Source organism: Anser brachyrhynchus (genome assembly GCF_964034855.1).
Source record: "Anser brachyrhynchus genome assembly, chromosome: Z".
In the NCBI taxonomy this organism is placed as follows: domain Eukaryota; kingdom Metazoa; phylum Chordata; class Aves; order Anseriformes; family Anatidae; genus Anser; species Anser brachyrhynchus.
Genome location: NC_137697.1, coordinates 21,231,323 through 21,258,758, shown reverse-complemented (window position 1 = coordinate 21,258,758; position 27,436 = coordinate 21,231,323). Strand labels below are relative to the sequence as shown.

The window sequence follows — 27,436 nt, the reverse complement described above, 5'->3', positions numbered from 1 at the left end:
ATGTAGGGGACCTACAGAAAAGCTGGGGAGGGACTCTTTGTCAGGGATTGTAGGGATAAGACAAAGAGGAATGTTTTTAAACTAAAAGAGGGTAGGTTTAGAGTAGATATAAGGAGGAAATTCTTTACCATGGTGAGGCACTGGAGCAGGTTTCCCAGAGAAGCTGTGGGTGCCCCATCCCTGGAGGTGTTCAAGACCAGGCTGGATGGGTCTTTGAGCAACTTGATCTAGTGGGAGGTGTCCACATCCTTGGCAGGGGGTTGTCACTAGATGAACTTTAAGGTCTTTTTCACCCAAACTATTCTGTAATTCTATAAAGGCCTACAGTACCATACAGTGGATAGAGAACTTGTGTCTTTTGTTATCAGACAGCAGATGATTTTCTAGGTGAGGTCAGCACTGCTTGTAGCTGACCTGGGGCTTGTCTAAATGGCAGATAATGTTACCAAAGATATTGGAGGCCTGATAATCTCAGGTTTTCAGATGCTAGCACAGGGAAGTGATGAGTGTCAGTGCTTGACAGTCTCCTCCTCTGTGGAAATGTGTCTTTAGAAAACGCCTTCTTCCTTTTAATCAGTCTTAAGTGACAACAGTCCAAGTTTAAGTTTAATATATTGTAAAATACATTTGTTTAACAACATTACTTTCTTCTTTCGTTGAACTGTTGATCCTTATGGCTCTCAGGGACTAATAGCATTGAGAAGAGAGCCAGACAGATGTGGATGAGAATTAAACAGTCTTCTAGATGCATCTCTGTCAAGGTAACTCAATCATGGCCTGTCTCACTTCAGTTATTTTACTTCCAGAATTCTTCTGCCAAAATTATTTACTGAGCCAGTGGGTTTAAAGAATACCTATCTATACAGGCTAAAAATATGCCTTTCCCATGTTATGTTAATAATCTAATCAAATGAAAGGCAAGAGTTCTATCTTGTGTTGCTGGAATTTCACATCAATATACTTACAGAATAATTCTGAGAGAATTATTTCTGTTTTTGTTAGAAACCGTATATTTCACTCAGGTTCGTAAAAGTGTCTAGCTGAGATTCCTAAGATGTGTAACTTACCTGAACTTGCTTTCTTCAGTTTCAGTGATGTTTTACCATTATTCCAATCAGTACTGCAAAGATACATTTGTTCAATCGCAGTTAAACTTAGTAATGTCAGGACATACTAAATGTAAGTTCAGTAACAGTGCATTTCAGTTCTGCCAGCTGCAAAAAATTCTAGTTCACCTTATAATTTTGATTTGGCTTAGAGGTTATAAATACTCAACAAACAAAAACAAACAACAGCAACCAAAAACAAACAAACAAACAAACAACAACAACAACAAATGTTTAATAAGAGAACTATTTTTGAAGATTTTTTAACTGATTATTGTACTAGCTGCTGTAGCAGTGCCACCAAGTGGCATGCTAAATCAATCACACATTTACTGTAAATGTCTCAAATTCAAAAGATAAAAAAATGAGGCAATAGAACTGGGAGGTGATAAATGAATGTGTGTTAGAACAGAAATAATATTACAAAATCATGGAAAGGATTCTGCAGAAGAATCTATGTAGACTATGAATTCCTGTAAATTCCTTCTCTATGTTTCTCCTCCAGCCCTAATTTTAAGGATGTTCTTGCTTCCCTCCTGTGTACCAAAAGTCAAGAGTTTATGCAAACTTGGCTTTTGATGATTTCAGTCATTGTCATCAATCTAATTCCCCTAATTCCTACCTACTGACTAATGAAAATTAGTATTATGACTGATCAGACTTTAGCTAACCATGACATAAAATCCCTATATTAATTTAGGATTTCTTTGCCCATATAAGTATCTTTGAAAGATGCTAAGATGCTCCACAACTTTGTTTTTCTCATATTTAGAAAACTTCTCCTTGCCTGTCAGTATCTATACAGATAATGTAAGCATCCGCCCTTCAGCCTCCCCCCCCCCCCCCCCCCCCCCTTTTTTTTCATTGCCTACATTGCACTTTATTGATCTGTAGAGAACTAAGTTCCCTTTCAGGTCTCATTTTGAAAAGTTAAGCAAACTATATCCCTTAGTCTGCTCTCATAAGGTGGACTCCATCATCACCTAACCATTGGAAATGGTATGTGGCCTTGAAAATACCTGCTGTTTCTTAGGTAACATATATTGATAAAATTCAGCATAATGTGGACAGGTTTACTTCTATGTTTATTCAGAAAGTCTATTACAGAGTTGTTCTTACTTTCATTTGGAGCAAGAATCTATTTTTAATATCCTTTCCACTTATTATTACGATGGAGTAGAGGAAATACTTTGTTGGGAGGAAGATATTGTTGACATTGAACTTAACGCATAAATTAGTGGTTGTATATAGGTAGCATCTTGGCACATTTTGCTTTTGCTCTGCTGCATGCTGCTGTGGCTCTGTAATCAGTAATTGCCATGTCTGTGATTAGCTTGGTCTCTTCAAGTAATAAGTACAGTGTGAAGGTAATATTCAGCAAGAAGGCTTCTACAGTGGCTTTGTATTTAGTCACTGCAGATCTCATGTCGCTCTACAGCGAATTGTTCCCAAGATGCATTTGGCCAAGTGTTTCAGCAATTCATAAAACATTGGAGCTTGGCACTGTTTTCAAAATTAATACCTGTGGAATATAGCATAGCCAGGGAGCAAGGGTGAAGCTGAGCTCTGGGCTCAGAGCTCAAGGGCTGCTGTGCAGTGCGCTGAATGCATCTGAGTACCGAGTAGAGCTCCTCCATCTTTGCTATTGTGTCATAAATCAGAGAAAGGAGAGGCAAATTGAGTTACAGCCAAGAACACACTTCCATCTGGTTTCAAGACTTAAAAATAGTGGGAATGAAAGCCACTTTAGGAGCTAAATTCAGATCTACTCTAATGTCTCAGTTTTCTAGATTAGCTCATGATCTAGGAGAACGGGACGGTAAACATAAGAATAAATCTAAACTTGCTCTGCATTTAAAATATATGTTTGTTTTGCTGATCTATCATGTGGTGGTGGAATAGATAGGAAAGCAAGCTTAAGAAAGCTGTGTTACAGCTGGAGCTTTTTCTACAAATTCTTGTAATTCTGATAATCACTGTTATCATTAATTCAGCAAACACAATAAATTGTGAGATTAATTGCAGCAGCTAATACAATGTAAAAAGATGTAATAAGAGCAACAGAAACCATAATGAACATTTCACTTAACAAGCTCTCAGACATTTTGAGGAGTAAAAAAAGATGTTTTCAGGTTGTGAGGATGACAGCAGGATGAACAGTGCAGTCATTGCTTTTAATTAAGGGTAGTATGGTTCACTTCCATTAATAAATCACACTTGAAAATAAATGATTACCATAATTTTTGCTGGCTATAGAGCACAAGATATTGTTGTTGTTTTACAACAGGTATAAAGCCTGGTTAAAATCATTTAACACAGAAGTAATATTTGAGCAGTTAAACTATACAAAACACAAACCAGAGTGATAAAAGGCAGATTGTGTAAATATAGTAGTGCCTGTGCATATTTTTGGGACAGTCTCAAATGACAAGAGCCGCCAATATGCTGACTGTCTTGTTCTAAGAGATGAAATCCTGGTTTCTTTATCTCATTTCTGGTGAAATTAGCTGGTGGAACTTCTCCCTGATTGGTCTGACTGAAATTTAACCAAAATAAAAGGAAATAGTTTTGAAAATTCTCTATCAGGTGGTTTTGTATTATACTTTAAAATACATAATGAAGAATATAATTCTAATTATTATGATACAATGTGTACAATATACCCAAAACACAGGTATGTTTTCTAATGGCCTCATTATCTCACCCTAAGTATACCCTAATTTATTTCCTTCCTTTTCCCTCTATGGATGAAAAGTATGTCTGTACTATTTAAGTTATGAAATTCTATAGGATTGAAATTCTATAGGATTGGAAGTTTTAGAAAGTCAGTACTTTTTTAATACAATTTTACACCTTTTCTGGTTTGGTTTTGTTTTGTTTTTAGTCTTGATTTTTCATTCATGTTTCTATTGTGGAATAAGAATTAACATCAAATTTAGCTTAAAATTGTAGGCATCTTTTTGTTGAAGGCAACTTTGGAGGGGGAAAGTATAGCTATCTGGAACCTTATAAAAAATTACATGTCATTCAAAAATCATTGCCAATACTGCCGCCAATTTTACCACTGTCTCCCTGGGATAAAGATCTCAGGGCTAAATGGGTCCATAAAGCAAGCTGACATTACTTCTGAAATACAGAAAATTTGTATGAGATGAGAAAAGAGGTTCCCAAATCTACAACTCAGTTTCACAGAGCTGTTGATATAGGGCAAAAATACATCATGAGTTTTCATATTGTAACATATAAGTACTTTAATAGCAGAATGCATATGTATGTGTTTATTTATTTATTTATAACATATATTTACAATCCATGGCTTGAGATATTTAAATTCCAAAGTACACTGAGTGTTTAACAGATTAATACCTCATTTGAACAAATTTTTAATGGGATGTTTGGTGCTATGTTGTGTCAGTTGTTTAGTGACATGCAGAAATATTTGATTTCATGTGTATTTTATCCAGAAAAATCAGATAGCAAAGAATTATTTCACATGAATCCAGCATCAGGATTTTCATTAGCCAGGTTTCCATTTTCTTCTGATAACCACTTAAATTATTATTGTTACTATTATCTACCACTCTGCTTTTAATGATCTTTCCTTCAAAATATTGCTTGAAATAGTTTGCTGTATTGAAGCCAGACTGAAAGGCCAAATAACTACCCAAATCATATTTTACTTTTTCTTAAGAGTTTTTGTTTGTTTGTTTGTTTTCTTAATATTCTATAATTTCAATAGTCCCATCATAACATAACACCCAGTCAGGTATATTATTTAAAAGCAGAACTACCAACCCTGCTTTTTAACATAAGTTTTTTCCAGTTATGCAGTGGGGGTTGAGGGCAATTTACATTTAACAGCGTTGAATGGTATAGTGCTGTGGAACAAGATGAAAATAGAAGTTAGGCACTGCAAATGTCTTATATGTTGTACTATATTATAAGACACTGTTATGAAGAGTACTTCTCCTTATAGAAAAAGCTAATAATAAGGACAGAATTGCAAACCTTGAAATTCCACTTGTCGTATCTTGTAATGTAATAGATAACTAATTATTATTCCTACAATATTCATTTTTATGAAATAGCACAGTGAATACCCAAATAAAAACAAATCTAAAAACTCTGAAATACCAGTCACCTTAAGGTCATACACCTTAAGGAAACAATGACCTCAACCATAAACACAACTAATAGAATGCGAACACTAATTCAGAAATACCTTGACAAAAATAAAAAATAAAAAAAATTATGTCAGATGTAAATCATATGCCAGTACTTCAGTGTTGTGTTACAGGATGCTTAGCTGAAGAAGGTCCAATAGCATAAAGATTATGAGCTATTTTTTCTGGTTTTAGTGTTTCTCTTACTAGCAGTCTAAAAGCATACTACTGTAGACTTGACTGCATTGTTGCTTGAATGCTTTTCTCACATTTTTGTTTCTTCCTTTCTTGTTGATTTCTAATGATTTGATATGAGAATTCAATACCCAATATTCATTAATACTTAAAATAGGTTCTAAGAGAAAGACTTGAAGAAGCCACTTACATTTTGATTTTGTCAGTGTTGGTGAAAGATAATAGATTCTTTCATGGATTTTTTAGTCTTCCATTTAACAGACACACTGATGCAGCATTCACAGAGTTGTAAAATTCCATAAAGTAGATCTTCTTAGTATTTATAAGAGATATTAAATTCTCCCTTCTTCCAGTATTCAAACAAAACTGTTTCTTCCTACGTTTAGTGTTAGGTATGATGATGATGTCCATGTTTGGTTCATGTAAATACCTTTATACAGGTTTTGCCAAGAAGCTTGACAAATACTTTCTCATCCCCATGATGCATACTACAGACATTTTCCAGAATGACTACTCACATGCAAGAGACTGAAATTCAAATTATAAGACTATTTCTGAAATCACTGATATTTGTGGAAATACACCATTTCTTGAATTTTTTCTTTCATAGGATGGAGTTTCAGCATGGGATCTGCTTATCAGTTTCACAGTTGGCGAGTATTTGTGATCGTCTGTGCACTGCCCTGTGTCTCTTCTGTGGTAGCCCTCACCTTTATGCCAGAAAGTCCACGGTTTTTGTTGGAGGTATAACTTTCAAAAAAAAAAAAAATGTGGGAGGGGAATGTGTTAAATTAGAATTTTTTAAAATTACTAAACAATTTTAATTATTTACTTAATATTACACATCATCACTTCTGTATAAGATCTTTACATCTGTTTTAAGATTGTTCAGTGACTGTCTGAATATGTGTATTGTTTAAATACTTTCATCCAACTTTTAGGTTGGAAAACATGATGAAGCTTGGATGATACTCAAGCAAATTCATGACACAAACATGCGAGCTCGGGGTCAGCCTGAGAAAGTCTTCACAGTGAGTATTACTCTCAAAGCTTAGCACACTTAGCACATCAGCTGCATTGCTGACTGGTGAGGTCTTGAGCACTTAAACAATCACTATTATTACTCCGCATGACAAAACAAACCATTTGCACTATAAATACCTAAATATAAGAACTAAAAACCTACTGAAATTGTTATATATTGAGAAGATTTTAAGATATCAAGCTTTGGCCAGCATATTCTTGAGCATACAAACCCATAGTGTGATAATTTTCTCTGTTGCATGGAGATAATTAATAGACTCCAGCTCTATTTTTTAAGTTTACTTCACCCTTAATAGTAACAGTAAACACAAGTAGAAGTCTAAGTTAGTTAAGGTTTTGTCTTCAAAGCTTTTGAAATGATCATAAAAATACAAAACAAATTAATGATCCAATCATCATTAAAATAATAATTTTAACAATTTATTTTCATTTAAATGAAATATTAATTTTACAGACATTTAATTTTCTCACAATATCTTGCAAGCTAAACTGCATCTTTTTGTTAACTTGCAGTTCTAAAGATAAGGCCATATTATACTGATGGGTTGTTTCTATTTGGAAGAGAAATTTTCTGTTCAGCTGAGTCTTTTTTTTTTTTTTTGTACTGTCTTCCTTATTTATAAGGAATATACACATTTTTTTCTTCTGCAATACAGAAGGACCAAATCACAGGAGGAATTTTTTTGCTTTGAAATCTAGTTTCCCTTTCCAGCTTGTGCTGTGCCATGGGAATGCTGGAACTCTGTTACCTCTCAGAACAATATGTGGGATTTTATTCCTCTTCCTTGGACTTTTTTTTTTTTTTGTACTAATGCATATATAACTCAATTAAATATCTTCTTATAGGTTCCACATTTTCAGGCAGTCTGAGGAATATCTGACCATATACTTTTATTCCATTGAGAACTACAACTTATTGTTTGAGATGTAGTTTCTATTGCCTATGTTTATTTATTTATTTATTTATTTTTTTAACAATGAAGCTCAAGAACTACAAAATTCAGCCTGAAGGAAGGATGGTTAGCACATAGAGCTTCATTTACTGGTACACCAGTAAAGTAGCCCTAATAATTTACAACAATAATAACATTATTTTGGTTATCCTTCCCCTCTTCTTTGCCCTCATGAGACCCCACCTGGAGTACTGCATTCAGCTCTGGGGTTCCCAGCACAAGAAGGACATGGAAGTATTAGAATGAGCCCAGAGGAGGACCACAAAGAGAATGAGGGTCTGGAGCACCTCTCCTATGAAGACAGGCTGAGAGAGTTGGGGTTGATCACTTTGGAGAAGGCACCAGGGAGACCTTAGAGCAGCCTTCCAGTACATAAAGGGGTCCTACAGGAAAGCTGGGGAGGGACTCTTGTCAGGCAGCGTAGGGATAGGACAAGGGGGATTGACTTTGAACTAAAAGAGGGTAGTTTTAGAATAGATATAAGGAGGAAATTCTTCACTCAGAGGGCACTGAGTCACTGGAGCAGGTTGCCCAGAGAAGCTGTGGATGCCCCATCCCTGGGAGTGTTCAAGGCCAGGCTGGATGGGGCTTTGGGCAACCTGGTCTGGTGGGAGGTGTCCCTGCCCATGGCAGGGGGGTGGAATTATATAATCTTTAAGGTTCCTTTGAACCCAAACCATTCTATGATTCTATGATTTCATTTTATTTATTTATTTATTTTAATTTCATTTAAAAGTAAAGGGATTTGCCTTTACTCATATTGCACAATTAGGGTGTGATTTCACAGTTGACTCATGCTGATCTCAGCTGCTTTCCAAAGTATTGCTACTCCCTGTCACCTTTTGGTTTTCTTCTGCCAGCATGGATTTTCATTGATTTACTGGACCGTTAGCCATAGCATAGTTTCTGTCCACCTATGACATTAGTTTAGGCATTGAGAAGAAGACAGAAATGTGCTAGGATTACAGATACAAGAAATGATTTACTGTAGTCTCACATCAGCTTGACATATTCACATCCAAATGCAGCCACAAAGAAGAAAACAGTGATCTAACAAGTCTTAGTCTCTGTGGTTGTTAAAAGGTAGCACTGAACCTTGTTAAACCAGTAGCTTATTTATAGCTATTTTTGTTAAATTTTCACCCATGAATAAAGCATGACAAAACTGTTTGGGGATTTTTGCCAGCTTCTGCCATGAACATTGAGCAAGCATGATACTGAGGAGCTGAAGAATTAGAAATAGTGCATTGTGTGTCAAGGTTACACATTGATAGAAGTCCCTGCACTCCCTAATGTAAGCTTGTGGTAATATGACTGAAAAGACATCATCTCCTCATTAGACAATATTGACAATTTACCTTCCTAAGCCCACAGTGTTAAAAAAACAAACAAACATAAAAAACCACTTTTGCATATTTTGTTTAGGACACACTCTCTCCTCCCCTCTTCTCATTTAAGTTAGAACTAGATATTGTGACTTTTGTCCCAGTAATTTACTCACTTAGCTCTCCTGTGCCCTACGGCTTCAGATGGTGTCGGCCAGTAACATTCTGTCATTTAAGTGTTAATAATTTCCTCTGCTTTGTGTCACTAGTTACATCGAACAGATATACTTTGATAGTATTTTTTCTGCTTCTACAGCTGATGTAACTTTTTCTCTGTTATTAGTATAGTTTCAGTGTGCTTTTACTTGATAAATTTTCCTAATTTTATTGATATAATCTTATCCTAGAAGCTGTCTTTCCAAGTCAAGTTTATTCCTGTTAGTCATTTTATTGAGGATTTTACCTTCAAAACTATAGAACAGAAAATGAAACAATTGATGAATCATTGGTTTAAGAGTTAGAAACTCCAAATTGGATGTATTCTCATGACAGACTTGTGGAGGTGGTGGCTCTTAATACTTCTGAAAACAACTCCTGAGAGCAGTGGCACCAACAGAGTTAATATAAAATGATAATATCTTCATTATGGGACTACTCATGTTGAACATGAGTAGTTATTTATGTACATGTAGTCATTTATGTACATGCTTAATTACCTTTCCGTGTCCTTAAAATATACATTCATTTGATCAATTAGTTTAAAGGTTAAAGTTCAAAAAGAAAAAAGAAAAAAAAATTACCCATAAAACCAAAATTCTGTCCACTCTTTCATTGCTATGTAATAAAAATATTTTTTTTTCTGCAAATGTTTTCTTTTACATGTCTTGATTTTGTAAAACTTTAGACATCACATACTTCTAGCCATTGCTATCAAGCAGAAATTAAACAGAAGTTCCCTTTTCATTTAAATACTTTATTATTTTTTTTCATATATTGACAGCTAAATTTGCATGGTCCAGATGGACCATTGTCCTGATTCAATAGGACCTTTATTATGTTAAAGGTCTATCAAAGCCATGGGTTTTTTGTCCCCAGTCACATGCAGTGGTCCTGGACACTTGTGATTGCCCAACCCCCACAGCTCCAAACAAGCCAGGTGGCCAAGACAATGAAAAGGTTGCAGCTCAGGCAACAAGAGTGGTGCTTGCTCATAGGACATGATTCAAAAAGGATGTCCTTTATGCTCAGAGGTGTGGCATATGTGAGGCTGTCTGTAAGTACACGGTCTTAAATAATCTTGGAGGACTCAACTCCAAATCTCAACCGTCTTTTGCAAAACACGTTTCATTAAAAAACTAAGAAAAGTGTAAAATCGAATGATGCAAACAGGATTATTGCTGTTGGAAGAGGCATGATAAGGTTACAGGCTTTTGATATGTTTTCTCAAGACAGTGAGTTTTAGTATTAAAAAAACAATGAAGGCAGTCAGACAAAACCATTTAGTGGGCTTTTTAAAAAAAATTATTTATTATTATTTTTTTCTGTTAATGTGATGAGGCTGCTGGTCCTCCTTAAACAGGATATATTTGTGAAAACAGTGAGCTGAAAACTAGAACTTTGCCATCAATGCTGCTATTACCTAATTCTGTGTAGTCCACTCTGACACATCTGTGGATGGTGGTGTGCTCAGTTTGTTACGAAAAAACAGGAGCTATTGCTGCTTTCAGAAACAGCAGCCAAACATTGAAGACACAGTCTGTTGCTCTCCTTCTTTATGTGTCAGTCCCATTCCCCATTTTACTTATTACCTTTTCATTCTCTTTCTATTCGTCATCTTTTTAAATAAACTGTGGATGAATACACTGCCTTTTGCTATAATTCTGAGAGAGGAAACCAAAACCATACAGTGGTATGTTTATCAGGTCCTGAAGGGGCTAAGAAGACCATACAGCACATTCTTGTTCTGCCAGACACTATTGTGCAAGTGATAACTTGCAACGCAGACAACAACACTCTCCGTCACTGGTATTTCCATATTTTTCCTTTACGCCTGTTTATCTCATTTCACTTTAGACAAAGTAGGTGATCGCATTCATAACAGCAATAATGTGTTGTAGTTCCAGACGATTTCACCTGTTTTTTTTCTCTCCTCATTAAAAAGGATAGTTTAAATCTACATCCAAAACACAAGGAGATTCCCTGTCTATTGCTACAAGAAATAAGAAGAAAAGAAAAATGTTATTCAGCTATTAATTCTTGACATTTCAAATGCTTCTATTGTCATTACTGTATTTTTAATCAATAGACTGTCAATAACGTGGTGATAGGAAGTCAGAAAAAAAAAAAAGAAAGAAAACTCTGGACATGCTTAACTGAGATTTTAAATAATGTTTTATTTTTTGTGGTATTAGAGATAAGTACAGCAGCATTCGAGCAAAACTTGACAGTATCAGCTTGTTTTGTTCAGAACAAATGGATTTCCCACATGGTTTGAAAGTAGAGCTTTTTCAATACAGTTGCCTCCACAATGAACTTTGTTATTAAAGTGTTTATATTCCTTTAGAGATATAAAACATTAATAATTTAGACACAGGTTTAATACCTGTTCATTTTTAGTTATGGTATTTATTAAAAGTTTCTAATATGTCATAATATGCAGCTGAATGCTTCAAGAAAATGCAAATATTTGCTGTCTTGTTTTTATTTCTAGGTTAACAGAATCAAAACTCCAAAGCAGATAGATGAGCTCATAGAAATAGAGAGCGATACAGGAACTTGGTACAGAAGGTGTTTAGTCAGAATTCGCACAGAGCTATATGGTGTAAGTAAAAACATCTCTGTTCTGCAACTATGGTTTTTAATAAGCATTCAAAAATGGGATGGATTTATTAAGCTCATGATGGCGATAATTGCAATACTGCTTTGGCTATGCAACTGGAAGATTCAAGAACCAGTGTAAGATTCTGGTTTTTGAGCAAAAGAGGTGCAGGTGAATCACAGACAGTTGGTTTCAACTTCTGAGGAGAACAATGTTGCATTGGCATTTACACAAGTGATGGTTGACAGTTACACAGCCATATGTCCAAGCACCACAATACAGTCTGTACTGAGAACACATATTGATATCTAACAGCGTAAAGAGGTGACACGTGCAGAGATTAAAAATTATCAGCAGAAACCTGAGGTGATCACCTTACCTACAAATGGTAAAGTAATGAATAACATGTGTAAATGAATGCCAGTAAAACCTTTACAAGGCATTGAATCTGCTTATTTTTTTATTAGATGTCAAATGTTTTACCAGAAAACTACTTTAGAGATATTTCAAAGGGATTAAGACAAGTTCATTGGGACTTTGCTCCACATCTTTTTTTTAACTTTTTTTGTAAAATCAAAAATTATGCAGTACCTTCAAGCTGTTCAATGAAAATTGAGCTAAATCTTGTTCATAATGAAAAACAAACAAACAAAAAACCTCACCTAACCTAAACATGACAAAAGAAGGTTTTCACAGCTGTTAAAAATCTGGAATCTAAAGGCTTCCCAGAGCTACATCAAAAACAAACAAACAGACAAACAAAAACAACAAATAAAACTGTGTTGTAAAATAAATTCTGCCACATATTTCCAATCAAAATTGATTTTCTTGGAAAATGCTCTCTTCGTTATGAAAGACAAAATAAAAATGAAAGTGTCTATTTTTAAACTTATTTGTTCAAAAATGGAGAACTGAGTATGGAAATGTTAAGTTTTGGCTTTGTTACTATGGCAGCTTTAAAGGAACCACAGCTTGTTTGTTTCACATCCTTGTTATTACACTGGACTAGCCCCTGGGCCAGAGTCTTCCCTGTTGCATGATGTATACTAAAATCTCCTAGGACATATGGTCTCTTGTCTTCAATGCGTGGGAAAGGGGTGAGGGTGGGGAGATACCATTCTCAGTCAGCTCTGTTGTAGCATCTCTAACCTGAGGGTAGTCCCAGCTTTTTGTCATAAACTACCAATTTCTACCCGTTATAGGTTATGACAGCTCATACTACACAACTCCCTGTTGAATTGTGGAATAAGATCCATCTAAACTTAAGGCTATGTAATACTGGGAAGTGAGAAGGAAACACTTCGGGAAAGTCTTCATCTGGTTTATCTGAGAGAGTGAAAGGATGTTGCCTAGAGAAGATGAAATTTTTAAGTAGTCAGAGTACATATGAATTAATGGACACAGTGAAAAGAAACCAGAAAGGCAGAGAATGTGCACAACCTGGTTATAGTCAAAGGTTAACAGACTTGTGTAAAAAATACAGCTATTAGGTTTATATCAAGGAGATGGCCTGCTCTCTCTCTCTGATTCCCTAAAGAAGCAAGCAAATCAGAATCAAAAACCTTGTATCATTTGACAAAACTTAATAAAATAAATTTATTTCCTAATGATTTTCAGATTTGGTTGACTTTCATGAGATGTTTCAACTACCCAGTGAAGGATAATACCATCAAACTTACAGCTGTGTGGTTCACCCTGTCTTTTGGGTAAGATTTCTTGAGATCCTAAACCATTTTTGATGGACTTGACAGAGAAAAGAATCATCTGCATGCAAATCTCTTTCACTATGATTACCATTTCTCTTTGGAAAAGTTTTATTCAGTATATTTCTGCAAAAAAAGAAAAGAAAAAAAAAGTATTTATAATTTAGTCTATTCTTGGCTACAAGCGTGACTCAGAGAATAACTGGTTCAGAATACCAGCATCTCCTGGTGTTGGTGTCTTCTAGTATTATTACACCAGCAACTGGGAAATACAGAGGAACTGTTTCTTGCCTCACCATATTAAAAATATGAACTTGGTGCTCTATCTGCCTTAACTTGAACAGAAGCTCATATTCTGGAAGTCTTCAAATTAGACTTCATTTATACTCTGTTTAGAAGGTGTTAGTCTACCTGTCTGCATCTAAAAGCAAAGTTTAAAGCTGGGACTAGAAAAGATTTCTTCTTTGCAGCTCCCACAGTCTGCCATCTAGGAAGAGCTCCACTCTTCATGTCTGGGTGCCACAGGTCTTCCTTGTGTCCTTCAGGGCAGGGCCTGGCAGCTAGGCCTGTCCCAGCACCCCAGCCAGGAGCAGGGCAAATGGGGACACCACCCCTTGAGACAGGGATGGCGATGTAGGACAGGGACAGGGACAGGGACAGGGACAGGGACAGGGACAGGGACGGGGACGGGGACGGGGATGGGGATGGGGACAGGGACAGGCCTAGACATCAAGCCCATGGCTTGGCAGGGCAAGGCTGTGGGAAGCTGGAGACCAGTACTGCTATGGCCTTGCTGAGACAAGCCCCATGATGTGACTGTGCATTTTCTGTTTTTCACAGCTACTACGGCTTATCTGTCTGGTTTCCCGATGTCATTAAACATCTGCAGTCAGATGAGTACGCGTCCCGAGTGAAACATTTCCGCAATGAGGAGGTTTCACATTTCGTCTTCAACTTCACACTGGAAAATCAAATTCACAGCAATGGAGAATACATCAACGACAGGTTTAGAGATGTACTAATATCCTGATGGGGCTGGAATAAATAAATGCATGTGTTCAAGCAAGTCCTAATGATCTGATATTTTTCCCTATTAACTATTAATGGATAGGTGTTGTTTTGTTAGTTTGTTTGGTTTTGGTTGTTTGCTTTTTTTTTTTTTTTTTTTTCATCCACGGTAATTTGTTTCTATCCTCAATTTGTCATGACTCAATGTTGAATAGTGCCCTGGAGAAGTGGACTTGTATATGCCCTGGTGGCCTCAGTGCTAGATTCCTCATGCAAACACTACTTCCCTCCTGAAACAAGATCCAAAAGTCCAAAATAATGACCCTTCCTTCCACAGTGGGATACAAATATTTTCAGACCCAGTGTGTGCCATAACATTGCAGGGGGTTGAGGAAGGATGGACTTTCATCTATGTGGTCTTTTTTTTTTTTTTTCTTGTATTGATTTAAGACACTTCAATAAAAATGTGAGACATTGAAAGGACAGGATCACGGAAATATAAAAGTTAAATGCCACTGTAAGTCAACAAAAAGCACAAAGAGCTCTAAAAAAGAAAACAACACCTTGGCAATGTTGATCATGGTTTTTAACTGAATGCATATGTATTAAGTCCCTAGCTAGAATTTTACAGATAAATAGATAATTTAGGGAAAACCTAAGCACACCTGCTTTGGGTGTCTGGTGTCTCTTAAGAGATTTTGAGAACAACCATCTGAATTGTCTCCTGAATAACATTGTGATAAATTATTATTGTTTCCATAGGAATACATATGTCTAAGTGAATAAAATCAACGATTTTGGTAATACAGGTCTCTTGCATATATATATGTATAAGAACATTGGTTAGGCATTGGAACGGGTTGCCCAGAGAGGTGGTGGAGTCACTGTCCCTGGGTGTGTTTAAGAAAAGGTTGGATTTGGTACTTGGCGACATATTTTAGTGGGTAATACTGGTGGTTGGGGGACAGTTGGACCAGATGATCTTGGAGGTCTTTTCCAACCTTAATGCCTCTATGAGTCTATGAACTTGAGCTTTGACACAGTTTATGGATTGACAAAAAAATGAGCAGTTTTGTCATCTTTAAACTAGCTATTGCTTCCCAGGTGGATTTCTTTCCAGGAGACAGATGTTCTCCTAAAAGCAAAGAACCACTTACTGTCAATAAGTTTTAGATGTTTTGTATTCTGTCAACCAAGATTTTATCAAAGTGAACTGAAAATTACTGTAAAATACTAAGTCTAACACTAATATACTCTAAAATACTTTCAAATATGCAAATTCAATAGGCCTGTAGGAGTTATTTGAGATTCACAAAATACTTTCTGCAGTAATATCAACTCTTTTGATATTCTTCTTTGACAAATGTTTCAGTACTTCACTCACCCCTAGTTTTATTGTTTCCCTCATGTTTTTTTCTTAACTGGAAGATACATCAATACTTCACTTTATGCTTCATTACATTTCTGTTGGGTTTGAATTCAACTCACTGCAATCTAGTCACAACATATTTCCTGTCCAAAGGTGAAAAGTGCATCAGGAGAATTTAGTACATATAGTCTGCCTTTCCTATTAGAACTGACTAATCCAATTGCTAAATGTTCTTTGTTCTGCTCTGAAATTGAACTACTTTTTAAAATGGAAAGTGTTATATGAAAAATGATAATGAGTTGACACTGAACACTAGCCTGATTTTAATCAGAGACTGTCACAAATGAGAAATGATATAGTGACTAAAACTAATGGGCTGAGAACACCATTTTTTTTTTTTGGCCAATACAGAAAAAGAATTCATTAGCTAGTAATTCTTTTCTTATGATAATTATAATTAACATTTGCTCTACTTTCTCGTACAGATGTGATTCTAACTGTATTGCTGAGAGGATAATTTCTACTATTTGAAACGTAGCATATTTTTGTGTGTTGCTATTCCTACTAAAAGTCTTGTATAAAAAAAATAAACAGCTAAACACACCAGGTTTGATTAGAGTAGAGCCGATCTGTGTTTGGAAGGCTTTGCCATTTTAATAGTTCTTATTGGCATGTAGCAATTAAAGCAGTACTTTCCAAAGAGTTATTCCTTTTGTATGCAGTCTTCCAGCAAAACTACCCTTCTTTAGTTACAGCTTTTTCCATACCCTCATGTGAAATCACAAAAGGGTGAAACATCGCAAAATTGCTGTTTTATTATTTTTATTTTTATATATTTTAAATTTCATTTATTCAATATTTTGGTTCTATTTTATTTATTTATTTATTTAAATGTATTATTAAGACGTCTGTCTTTTTCTTGTTGTTGTTAGCATAATGATATTTGTGTTAAAAGCGTAGTGGAAAAAACTTACAGTATTGCTTTAGGCTAGTAATGTTGAGGTAGAAAATTACTGCTAGTAATATACTTTGTCTTTAACTTTTTCTATGGATGACTTGATTGACAGCCATGATCAAAGACCTAGGAGTTAAATAAAAGTCAGTAGGAATAAGGATGTTCAGAAATAGGAAAAGTTAATGACAATTCATTTGTGCACATTTTATGCACACAGTATTTGCAATTGCATCCGCAAACACAGGGCTAGAAAAAAAACATTCTTCCTGTTTGATACCTAGCTGTATAACTGCCAATGTAATTGTTGTGATAATGATAAAACCAGATAGAAAATCATTTTTAAAATCTTCAAGCAATTTCTTTTGGATTTGAGCCTGACACAGTGCCCAGTGTGTTTTCATATGGACAAATAAACGTTCTTTGAAAAATTCTTTCTTTCCAGCTTGTTGGTACCAGCAGGTGATTGTTTGTTCCAAGAGACTGGGTTCCTGGAGTCTGAGCTCTCAATTTATGACTGTAATGTCAAATTATGAGTTCTGGTCATTTTAAAAGGATGTCATGACATTGTTTTTGGTTGATGATTAAAGTAATAACTGAAATATTACCACAGAAATAGTGTCATTGGTTATGGCCAGCAGCTATGTGTCTTATTAACGCTTTTTCTGAAAGAGAGTATTCCAGAATCAGCTAATCATTAATCGTGTCTCTGGAATGTCTTTAAGTGATCACTGTTTCTGGGGTTGAGGTTCTTCAGCATACCAAATAAAACTATAAAGATTTATCAGCTTGACCTGTTGCTGTTTCTAACCTATCAAAGTAGACTGACAGAAATTATTTGTATTTTACAGGTTTATTATGATGAAGTTTAAATCAGTAACTTTTGAAGATTCCCTTTTTAAGAATTGTGTATTTGAAGACATTACTTCGCTGAACACATACTTCAGGAATTGTACTTTTGTGAATACCACCTTCTACAACACAGGTATTACATGAAAATTCCTGAGTACCAATTTTGCATCTGCATGTTATCATCTGACTCTTGTCAACTGATTATAGATTCTGAATTTCTAATGAAGCATACAGGAAGCCTTCTACTAGGGAACACAAAGCTATGAAATCAACAAGCCTCAATAATGTAATACCAGAGATGAGGAAGGATCACTCTTCCATTTGAGATACTACAGGCCTAGTATTGACTCAGATAATAAACCTTCCTTTCATTTTAATCATCCCTAAAGAGATTCAGTCTGGAGATGAGAAACTGGTTGCTTTAATTAGGTGTATTTTAATTTGGTCTAAATGGGACTATTCTGTTCTTCTTACATAGGCACAGGAGGTGAGTTCAAGATGCATGCTTCCTCATCTATAATCGTTCCCAATCTACCAAGTATTTTACCAAAAATAGGAATTTGTGCTTTCACATGTTTAAGCAGAAGAACTGGTTTGTTCATGTCATTGTTATTGTTTTTTTTTGTTTGTTTATTTTCTTTCATTTTAAAACAATGTAAACTAAGCTTGTGTCCAGAGAGATGCAGCACTTTTTACTTCTTTCCTGTAACTGAAATAATCAAATTAGTTACAGAGTTAGGCTATACCTAACAAGCAATGTTCAGCTTTCTTTGTTTGAAAGAAGGGTATTCCTGAGAAAGGACTTTAAGGCTGATGGAAGGACCAGAAATAAAGGGGAAAGTATAAGGAGAGAACTGTAAAACGTTATTTGAAGTAGAATGGTCTGGACTGTTACATATAGTGATTCATCTGCATCCTTTTTTAATAATGAATGCATGAAAATGTCATCATTGTCAAGATACAGTAGTGCCAATCTGAAACCAGATCCTAGCAAGATCTGACTGATAATTTTCAAAATGATTGACTAGATGCATAATTATAAAAAATGGAAGATATATCTGTGATTATTTGTTCTTTAATGATATATATTAAAACAGACACCGAGTTTGCAAAGCTCACAATTGGTGAAAAAGTTTAATAAAAAAAGAACTAATTGCATTTCTAAACACTGGGTCAGATACATTTCCTAGTACATTTTTTCAGACTCGAGCTGAGCTGAAGACTGCTTGCAGTCTACTCAGAAATGAAAGTAAGTTAATCTGAATTCTGTGTGAACATTTCCCTTTATAAGAAGTCAAACTGAGCATGATCAACAGTTTCATCTGAAAGGCTCTCTGGTATGGAAATCACAAGTCTAACACCGAGCAAGAGTGAGGAACAATGGCAAGGCTGCCTGATAAAAACTTGCAGAAATCCAGTGCTTTTTATGCACAACAGGCCTGGTATGAGAGGTTTGAACCAAATAGGACCCAAATAGAGCTGAAATACATTAATATAATTTGCTTTATTCAATGTCTTAGTTATTCTTTATTATAACCTTCACATATTTTTCTCTTAAGATAAAAGGCTATCAGAAGTAACAGCAATAACTAGTGCCATTTATGAAGCAGTAAAAGCTCCTAGTTGTCAGTAAGGTTGCATAAACATCAAATGTTTTTAATCAAAAGTTGCACATGGAGTCAACTGTTAGCTGAAATCGTACTTTTTCTTCTTTCCACAGATCTCGAGCAATATAAATTTGTTGACAGTGATTTTATAAATTGCACATTTTTCCATATCAGGACAGGATGCCAAATTTCTTTTGATGATGACTACAGTGCCTACTGGATTTATTTCGTTAATTTTCTGGGAACTTTGGCAGTGTTACCAGGGAACATTGTGTCTGCTCTTCTGATGGATAGAATTGGACGTTTAACAATGTTAGGTATGGACTTCACTTTAAAACAGAGAAGAAAAAAAAAAAAGAAAAAAAAAAAACATAAAACCTAAAGCTCCTAAGCTCCTCTGGTAAAATAACATTTTCTTTTTCTTTCTTCCTTCCTTCCTTCCTTCCTTCCTTCCTTCCTTTCTTTCTTTCTTTCTTTTTCTTTCTTTCTTTCTCTCTCTCTCTCTCTCTCTCTTTCTCCCTCTCTTTCTCTTTCTCTCTCTCTTTCTCTTTCTTTCTCTCTTTCTCTCTTTCTCTCTCTTTCTTTCTCTCTTTCTCTCTCTCTTTCTCTTTCTCTCTCTCTTTCTTTCTCTCTTTCTCTCTCTCTCTTTCTCTCTTTCTCTCTTTTCTCTCTCTCTCTTTCTCTTTCTCTCTCTCTTTCTCTCTTTCTGTGTCTCTCCCTCTCTTTCTCTCTCTCCTTCTCTCTTTCTCCCTCTCTCTCTTTCTCTCTCTCTCTTTATTTCTCTTTCTCTCTCTCTTTCTTTCTCTCTTTCTCTCTTTCTCGCTCTCTCTCTCTTCTTTTTTTTTTTTTTAAAGAATTTGATTCAGAGAAATGCAAAAAATTCTTTCTACGGCTATTTGGTTTATGTAGCATTCTAAGTGCTCATTAAAAAGCTGCCAATTTAGAAAGTCTAAGAACAAAGGGGTCTATAACCAGCTCTGCTATGCCAAGGTAGCAGTCATTGGATTTCCACAGTGATATTACAAAACAGTAATTTAGTCATTTGGGATGAAATGTGGAAGGGTGCTGACTACTGGCATATCTTTGCTCCAGCTGAAAGAAAGCAGGATGTATGCAGGTGATCCTCAGCTACTAGAGTATCTCCTAGGAACAGTTAGCAGTCATTTGCCTACTATCTATTTTGCAAAGTAACACAGCTGAAAGACACCTACTGTGGATTATCTGCAAAGACAGATATGTTTTTGTTTTACTTAAGTAGCTAAACATAGTTCATTATGTTCATTTTCTAGAAAACTATATATAAATACATTTCCTACTCCATGTTCTTATTACTACATTATATGAATGAGTTTCATGTAATTCATAAGATGTTGAGCAAGTAAGAACAGGGATACTTTTCCTTGCAGCTTCTTTTGAGAGTTTAGAAAGGGCTACAGCTTAATACTTTATGGTATCTCCATAAAGGATATAAGGGAATTAAATTTTTTCCCCAATCCCCTTCTAACATTTGTCTGCCTGAATGGTCTACTGGCAAAGAACGTCTCTTCATTCTTTAACTCAAGTATATGGGTCACTTATTTTGCTTCACTGTGTGAATAGAAATGTTAGACAAAACAACAATCATTCTTCTAAATTCAGCCTCACTTAGCACTCATTTTGTCTGTGCCTTGCATAGGTGGTTCCATGGTTCTTTCTGGCATAAGCTGTTTTTTCCTGTGGTTTGGGACCAGTGAATCCATGATGATAGGTATGCTATGCCTCTACAACGGTCTCACCATCTCAGCTTGGAACTCTCTTGATGTCATTACTGTGGAGTTGTATCCTACAGACAGAAGGTATGTGCAGATACATCTCTGTTAAATTTTCTGACTCCATCTCCATGTACCAGCAGATATGGTAATAGAAATAGTTAATGCTGTATTTTTTCCAGCAATAGTGATGTTTTAGGTGAGCTGTACTCACAGTTTGTCTTAAGAATAGCAAGGGAAAAAAAGATTTTTTATTCTCTTGGGTTTATCTTTCACGTCAAATATCACCTAATCAGGAAAATACCACAAATGTATTTTCATATGAAAAAAAAGAAGTTCTAACTGCTGCTCTTATTTAAAACACTGATAATAATCAATTTTTCTGAAAATGGTAATAGAATATTTTTGGGCTTCCCCTAGTGCAGCTAGCTATTAACGATGAATACATTTGGTCCAAAATAGAAACATTGTTGCATTTGTCTTTTGTTCAAGAAATAGTGGGGATGATAATAAAAATCACTCTCTGGAGCTCAACGGTGCCTGCTAGAAGAGACATAGGGCTTAAATCACACTGAGCTGTTATTCAGCTTGCAGCAAGTTTGTGTTCAGGGTCACTAGGGGTCTGTACATACAGACTAGTATCATACATAGACCAGTATCTACATTAAGTAAATACATAAGTGTCTCAGGCATTGCTCCTGACCCTTCCTGCAAAGATGCTCTAGACAGTTTTGATGTCCTGCAAGCACTGCTGCTAAAAGACATTTTTCCTCTAATGTTGAGATACTCTCTAATGATGACTTTATGCCTTTGAATTGACAGAAGGAAGAAGTGTAGTTCAACAGTAGTATGTCAGTGGTAAAATCATAAAAGCCACAACCTATTGAATAGACTTGGATCTTTTTTTTTTCCTTTTTTTCTTTTTTTTTCTTTCTTTTTTTTTTTTAAAAAAAAAAATAAGTAAAACTGCCCAGTTCTCTGCTCAGGTATGGAGTGTCTCTTCTCTATCACAGTGCAAATTCTTATGCCACCCCATTGAAGTTTCAAATACAGTTAAAAAAAAAAAGGTCCAGAAGTTTATAAATGCCTGATGACTTGCTTTAAAGTCTTAGTTTTTGGACACAGATTCAACTAAATTTGGTACTGTCCATTAAGAGAGAAAGACAGTAAACTGGTTGAATATGTTTTCTTTTCATTTTATTTTTTTTTAAATAAGTGCTTCTTTACAGAGTAATCTGTTGTGGTTATATCAAAATAACCATACTAAGCTACTCATGAATTCAAAGCACTAAGGTTTAAGCACTACAGCTTTTATTACACATCAGAAATCTTCTGGTAAGAAAGATTCCGTCAATCAAATGCTATGATATAATTCTAATAAAAGTCCTTTACAAATAGTTATTTTATTGGCATTCCTGAATGTAGTAGGCACAAACTTTTTTTTTTTTTAATGAAGAAAAAAATAATTGGAAAACCCATCGGTATTAATGAAAAAAAAATCATTACTAGGAATGATTAAAAGTATGCTACTGATATCTTATGTTTTAGGGTATCCATATTTGCAGCTAAAAAAATTTTTAGTAGTTTCTGCTAACTATGAGATTGTAGAAAATTTTTGTCTGTTTTTCTTTTTTTTAAAAAAATGTTTATGCATGCAATAATAACTGTATGGAACCAAAATACAAAAATGTACTTGCAGCTGAATTTTTGGGGTATTTTTGCAACAACTCAGATAGAGAACTTGTCATTTTATATTATCTGTGTAAACAGGCTGATCGGTCAAGTCATCCTGGTTCAGGACAAACATTGCTGGCATATACTGAAAATGAGTTTTCCAAAAGTTCTGGTTCCATCATAGCCACTTTTTGCCTTTTGGGATTGCAATTCTGGAAGCTTGTTCCTACCTATAATTTTTAAGGTTGAGGCAAAGGTGCATCATTCTTTTATTATTCCAATAAATATTTTTTGCTTACTCACAACCAGTGAAATGACCACAAACCAGTAGCAAATAGAAGCTGGAGTCTGGGCTGAAAGAAATGTGTGTGTAAGGAGGCCGGTTCATACTAATATGCACAGGAGATCAGGCTGGGCTGCACCACCTTTTCCTCCCACAAAACTCCCCTTGGAAACTAGCCAATAGCCAAACTGCTGGGGCTTTGCCAGTATCTTGCAGTGTAATACAGAAAGTGTTTCATAAGTCATACCCCAGGTTATTTTTGGAAAATTGTACTGGCTTTCTGTCAGGTAGGGGTGCGGTGAGAAACTTGGAAATGCATGGTGTATGTGATACACAGGACACATTCTGGTTTCCTCTTCATTAGCTGCCCAAAGAGCAGAGGTAAGGTTGCTTCAAAACCTTAACAGATTTGGGCTTCAAATGCATTCAAAATCACCTCATTATTTATAAATTTTATAAATTTATTTAACAATATAATGCCTGTATTTGAGGTAATTCTGTAGTTTTTCCTAAATTCTTGATAAGTAGAAAGCTGATAAAGGGACTAGAAAACAAGACTTACAAGGAGTATCTCAGGGAATTCGAATTGTTTTGTCTAGAAAAAAGGAAACTGATGGGAGACCTCAGCTCTTTCTAAAACTACCTGAAAGGAAGTTGCAGTGAGGAGGGTGTTGTTGCAGCAAGGAGAACATTCATCTCTTTTTCTTGGGTGACAAGTGATAGGATGCAAGGAAATCACCTCACCATCAGGAGAGGTTTAGATTGGACATTAGGAATAATTTATTGCAAAAGGTTTCCCAGGGAAGTCATGGAGTCCCCATCCCTGGAAGTGTTTAAGAGACATGTAGACATGGTACTAAGAGACAGTTTAGTGATGGGTCTTGCTGAGTCACATTGTCTTTTCCAACCTGGATGATTGTAGGATTCTATATTTTATGCCATTGCAGGTGTTTTTTTCTTTCTTTTTTTTTTTTTTGTTTGTTTTTTTGTTTGTTTGTTTTTCCCTGAATGTTCTTTATAAAACCTGAGCTGATTTGTGGAACTGCTAAAATAAGACATGTTGGAGACTGTATACATGTCACGTGGTTTTCAGGGAGAGGAAGTTGCATTAGAAAGTAGAAAATACATTACAAATCCTAGTTATAGGTATGTTTCAATCTTTCAGATAAAATTTAGTAATGAATAATCATTGTAAAACAGTATTTAACTTATTACTTACTTTTCAATACACAGATTTTAAAGGACACTGGTGATGAGCAGTTATAAGTAAGCTCATATCTAATAAACCAGTAATTTAATCCAGTTCCATAATACAAAAAAGAATACTAGTATTATCTCATCTTTTGTCGTTATCTTTTATCTCGTATTTTGTCTATCTTCTTAATGGCCTGTGTGATTCTGGAATGCTCAACAGTCAGCAGGTTCTCAGAAGTCTTTGGTCAGCTGTGGCCCTCTTGAGAGCCAAACCAAATTATTTCATATATTTGAAAGCTCTCCTCTAAAGGAGAATTATTAATAATCTTGTGAACATTTCTGAGTGTTTGTAGAGTGATTTTCTACTCTCATAAACTTTCTGTATTTTCAGAGCTGTTCTCTGGAGGGAGGTGATGCAGGAATTAAGGCACTGAGGAAAACGATAATGTTGTCAAAAATGATGTTAGGTGCTTGATTTGTCTCATGTGGGACCTGGAATCCCAATCAGTGAGAATTTCAGAAGAGGGAATGGGCTCAAAATATAACTTCCACTGCTCAGCACTTCAACAACACAAACCTGAAGGTGCTAAGCTGAGCAGACATAAAATGTGAATTACATACTTAATGACTATTCAGTTAGCTTAAATGACTTGCTAGCATCATATAGAAATTCTGTGATGGGAATGGGGTTTGTATCTGTTCTCCTGACAGCATTCAACTACCTTAATCATGAGATTCTGCTTTTTCATCTTGCAGTCCCAATCCCATTTGTGTACCTTCCAAATTCTGCAACATGAGGGAAACCAAGTTTCCTTCACTGCATCATGCTTTATCCCTCAAGCTGTCTTTGTTCTGTGCATTGGCAGAGTAATGTGGAAAAAAAATATATTGTATGATGACGTAATTACAGATTGTGTTGTAATTTTTGTGCCAAAGGGACTTGAAATAACATTGCATAATTTTCTAGCTATGCCTGTAATACAAATATGAATAGAAGAGAGTTAAAATTCTCTGAAAAAGTAACTCTTAGGATATTTTTATGACATTTAAATGGAATTTTTACATTTATGTAAGTATTAAGTGTCTTCTTGTGAGCTAACTTTGGAAGAACCAACTTTACAAGCCAAGACTCTTCTCAAGGAATGGTTACAACAAATAAGACAAAAACAGAAAGTGGAATCCTTGTATCTCCCACAGAGTAAATCAAGGTCAGATTACATGAGATAACCAACAATTCTTCAGTTTTGCTAAGGCTGCCAGGCATCAGGGTTTGAATCATGGCCAGGAATATTTAGAATTCAAGGTGTGCTATAAAATGATTTCATCCTGTTTTGCCTTTTTTAATATCTCTGAAAGTTCATAAAGGTTTGGTCATAATTAAGAATTAAGTCACCTATCTTCAGTTTATTATATTTATCTTCTCAATCTCTTCTTGAGTCCCCAGAGTAATAAACCCTACTCACAGGTTATCTTAAGTCAAACTTTTTATTGTTGTGGTTGTCAGAAGAGAAGTATTCTAGTCGTTTGAGTCATAACAGCAGTCATCAACTTATAGCTATAGTCATCAACTTCCTGGCAGCTATTTTCTACTGCCATCCTGTGGATGCAGTTCAACTGCACTTTGCTGAAATTGCATGCTGGTGTTTTAAAGGCATGAAATGCCGCACCTATGCAGTTTCTTAAGCAAGTCTAAGGCAGGAAGGCACATTCTCTGATTTTACTTGCACACTAAATGGTGTAATTGGCAAGACTATGACCTGTGTACTTATTTTTGAAAATGTCAGGAGATTAGAAAATTATCCATAGCACATTCAGAAACTTACTGTTTTCATAGGATTTGCAAGTTATCAAACCCCACAAAAATCTTACTCAGAGTCTTTTGTAAAGTGCTGCCAGTTTAGCACTAGCTCTAGCAAGAGGGATATCAAATGGCCGTGTTACACATTCAGTAGAACTCTGCTGCATGAAAATGAAGTTATGAGGTGCTCCATAAACTATAGAAAAGTGGACCCGAACTATTTTATTTAAGAATACAAGCACCTGGTCTAAGAAGGAGCACATTTGGCAACTAGGAAACAAGCACATTTAATCTAAAGGCTTGGATAATCCCTTTATTTTTAACCATTTGGATTCTTGCCATTTGTTATGTGAGACTTGGGTGAAAGGAAGCTCGGTGTTTTTCTTTGTCACAGGTTTCCCAGCACCAGTAGTAAAATACTGGGAAAATTCTTTTTCTTTAACACTCAGCTTTCTATGAGACTTGACACTTTTACAGGATTTCAACATTTTTTCCTATTAATACTAAATTCTATAACTTTTTCTATTTTTTTTTTGTTTTGTCTTTAAGGCAAGCCCACAGTGATTCACAAGGACTGTCTTACTGATTTGCCCAAAGGGTTTATTGACATTCTCTAAAGGAACAAGGGGTTCTTTCTACTGACTTTCTTGCCAATTATGAAGATTGTTGACAGTCAGAAAGATATTCTTATGCCAGTGTTTTACCCAGTAACTGACAAACAGTGTAGATCAGTGTATTTAGTAATGGCCTTGCACTTCTGTGTTTTTTCACTTAACTCATTTGTGATCCTGAGATGGCACATTATAAATCCTTGATCATTTGCAGACTTCCTGTATACTAGCACTTTCCCAAAAACTGTAGCAAAGGTTGTATTAGTGCTGTAAGAGAAGACTCTACTCTCATGTTTGTGTATTGCAACGTATACATTGCATGGCTATTTTTACTCTCCTGGATTCAGTAGAATGAATTACGAGGGCTTTTATAAACCTACTACCATGAATTTGCCATCCCCATAGCTCAAAACTTTTGTCAATTATTTCATTCTTAGTATTATTGCACAAGAAATTACATTCAAACACAGTGCTAAAATTGAAAGATATAAAGGCAGAAGGCTGGAGAGTGATAATGCTTTTCAGGTACGGGTCTTAATGACTGTGTAAGTAAACATTTTACCTAAGTTTCTAAAAATCTTCCTGTTCTCGCAGTGGTAAATGACCAGGCAAAATGATGTGCATATTTTAGGCAAAAGGACATGCCTGAAAACTATTTATAGATCAAACAACTGAACTTCTGCTGGCTTTTTCAGTTTGTACCATCAGAACAGCCAAGGGCATAAAAATGGGCTTATTTTATCTTACTCTTCCTTTTTTATAATTTGATAATGTTGATGAGATTGGACTAATTAATACCCCTTACAATTGGAAAATTTGAATAAATCCATTTCACAAAGCAGAACTGGATTTTCAGTGCCAACAAATAACCTTAATTTTGCTCAGATATAACAGACATTATACTACAAAATTAGGTTAATTCCTAATATGGGAATCTTGGATGTATAACTGATAATTATATTGATTGTAATGGCAACCCTGAATAGGCTACCTGTAGAGCCCAACACATGAAAGTTAATGGTCCAAATTACTC

General features: G+C 35.4%; 1 protein-coding gene across 10 annotated transcripts in view; it reads left to right on the top strand.

Moving 5' to 3' along the window:
• SV2C (synaptic vesicle glycoprotein 2C) overlaps nucleotides 1–27,436 on the top strand; it is a 119,670-nt gene that overhangs the window by 79,724 nt on the left and 12,510 nt on the right. For all 10 annotated transcript variants that reach the window (XM_080574705.1, XM_080574704.1, XM_080574712.1 and 7 more), the window contains 8 exons: nucleotides 6,075–6,208; nucleotides 6,406–6,495; nucleotides 11,497–11,607; nucleotides 13,222–13,310; nucleotides 14,148–14,312; nucleotides 17,488–17,621; nucleotides 19,209–19,412; nucleotides 20,771–20,930. In XM_080574705.1, coding sequence (XP_080430831.1) covers nucleotides 6,075–6,208; nucleotides 6,406–6,495; nucleotides 11,497–11,607; nucleotides 13,222–13,310; nucleotides 14,148–14,312; nucleotides 17,488–17,621; nucleotides 19,209–19,412; nucleotides 20,771–20,930 — 1,087 coding nt within the window. The remainder of the gene's footprint in view (nucleotides 1–6,074; nucleotides 6,209–6,405; nucleotides 6,496–11,496; nucleotides 11,608–13,221; nucleotides 13,311–14,147; nucleotides 14,313–17,487; nucleotides 17,622–19,208; nucleotides 19,413–20,770; nucleotides 20,931–27,436) is intronic.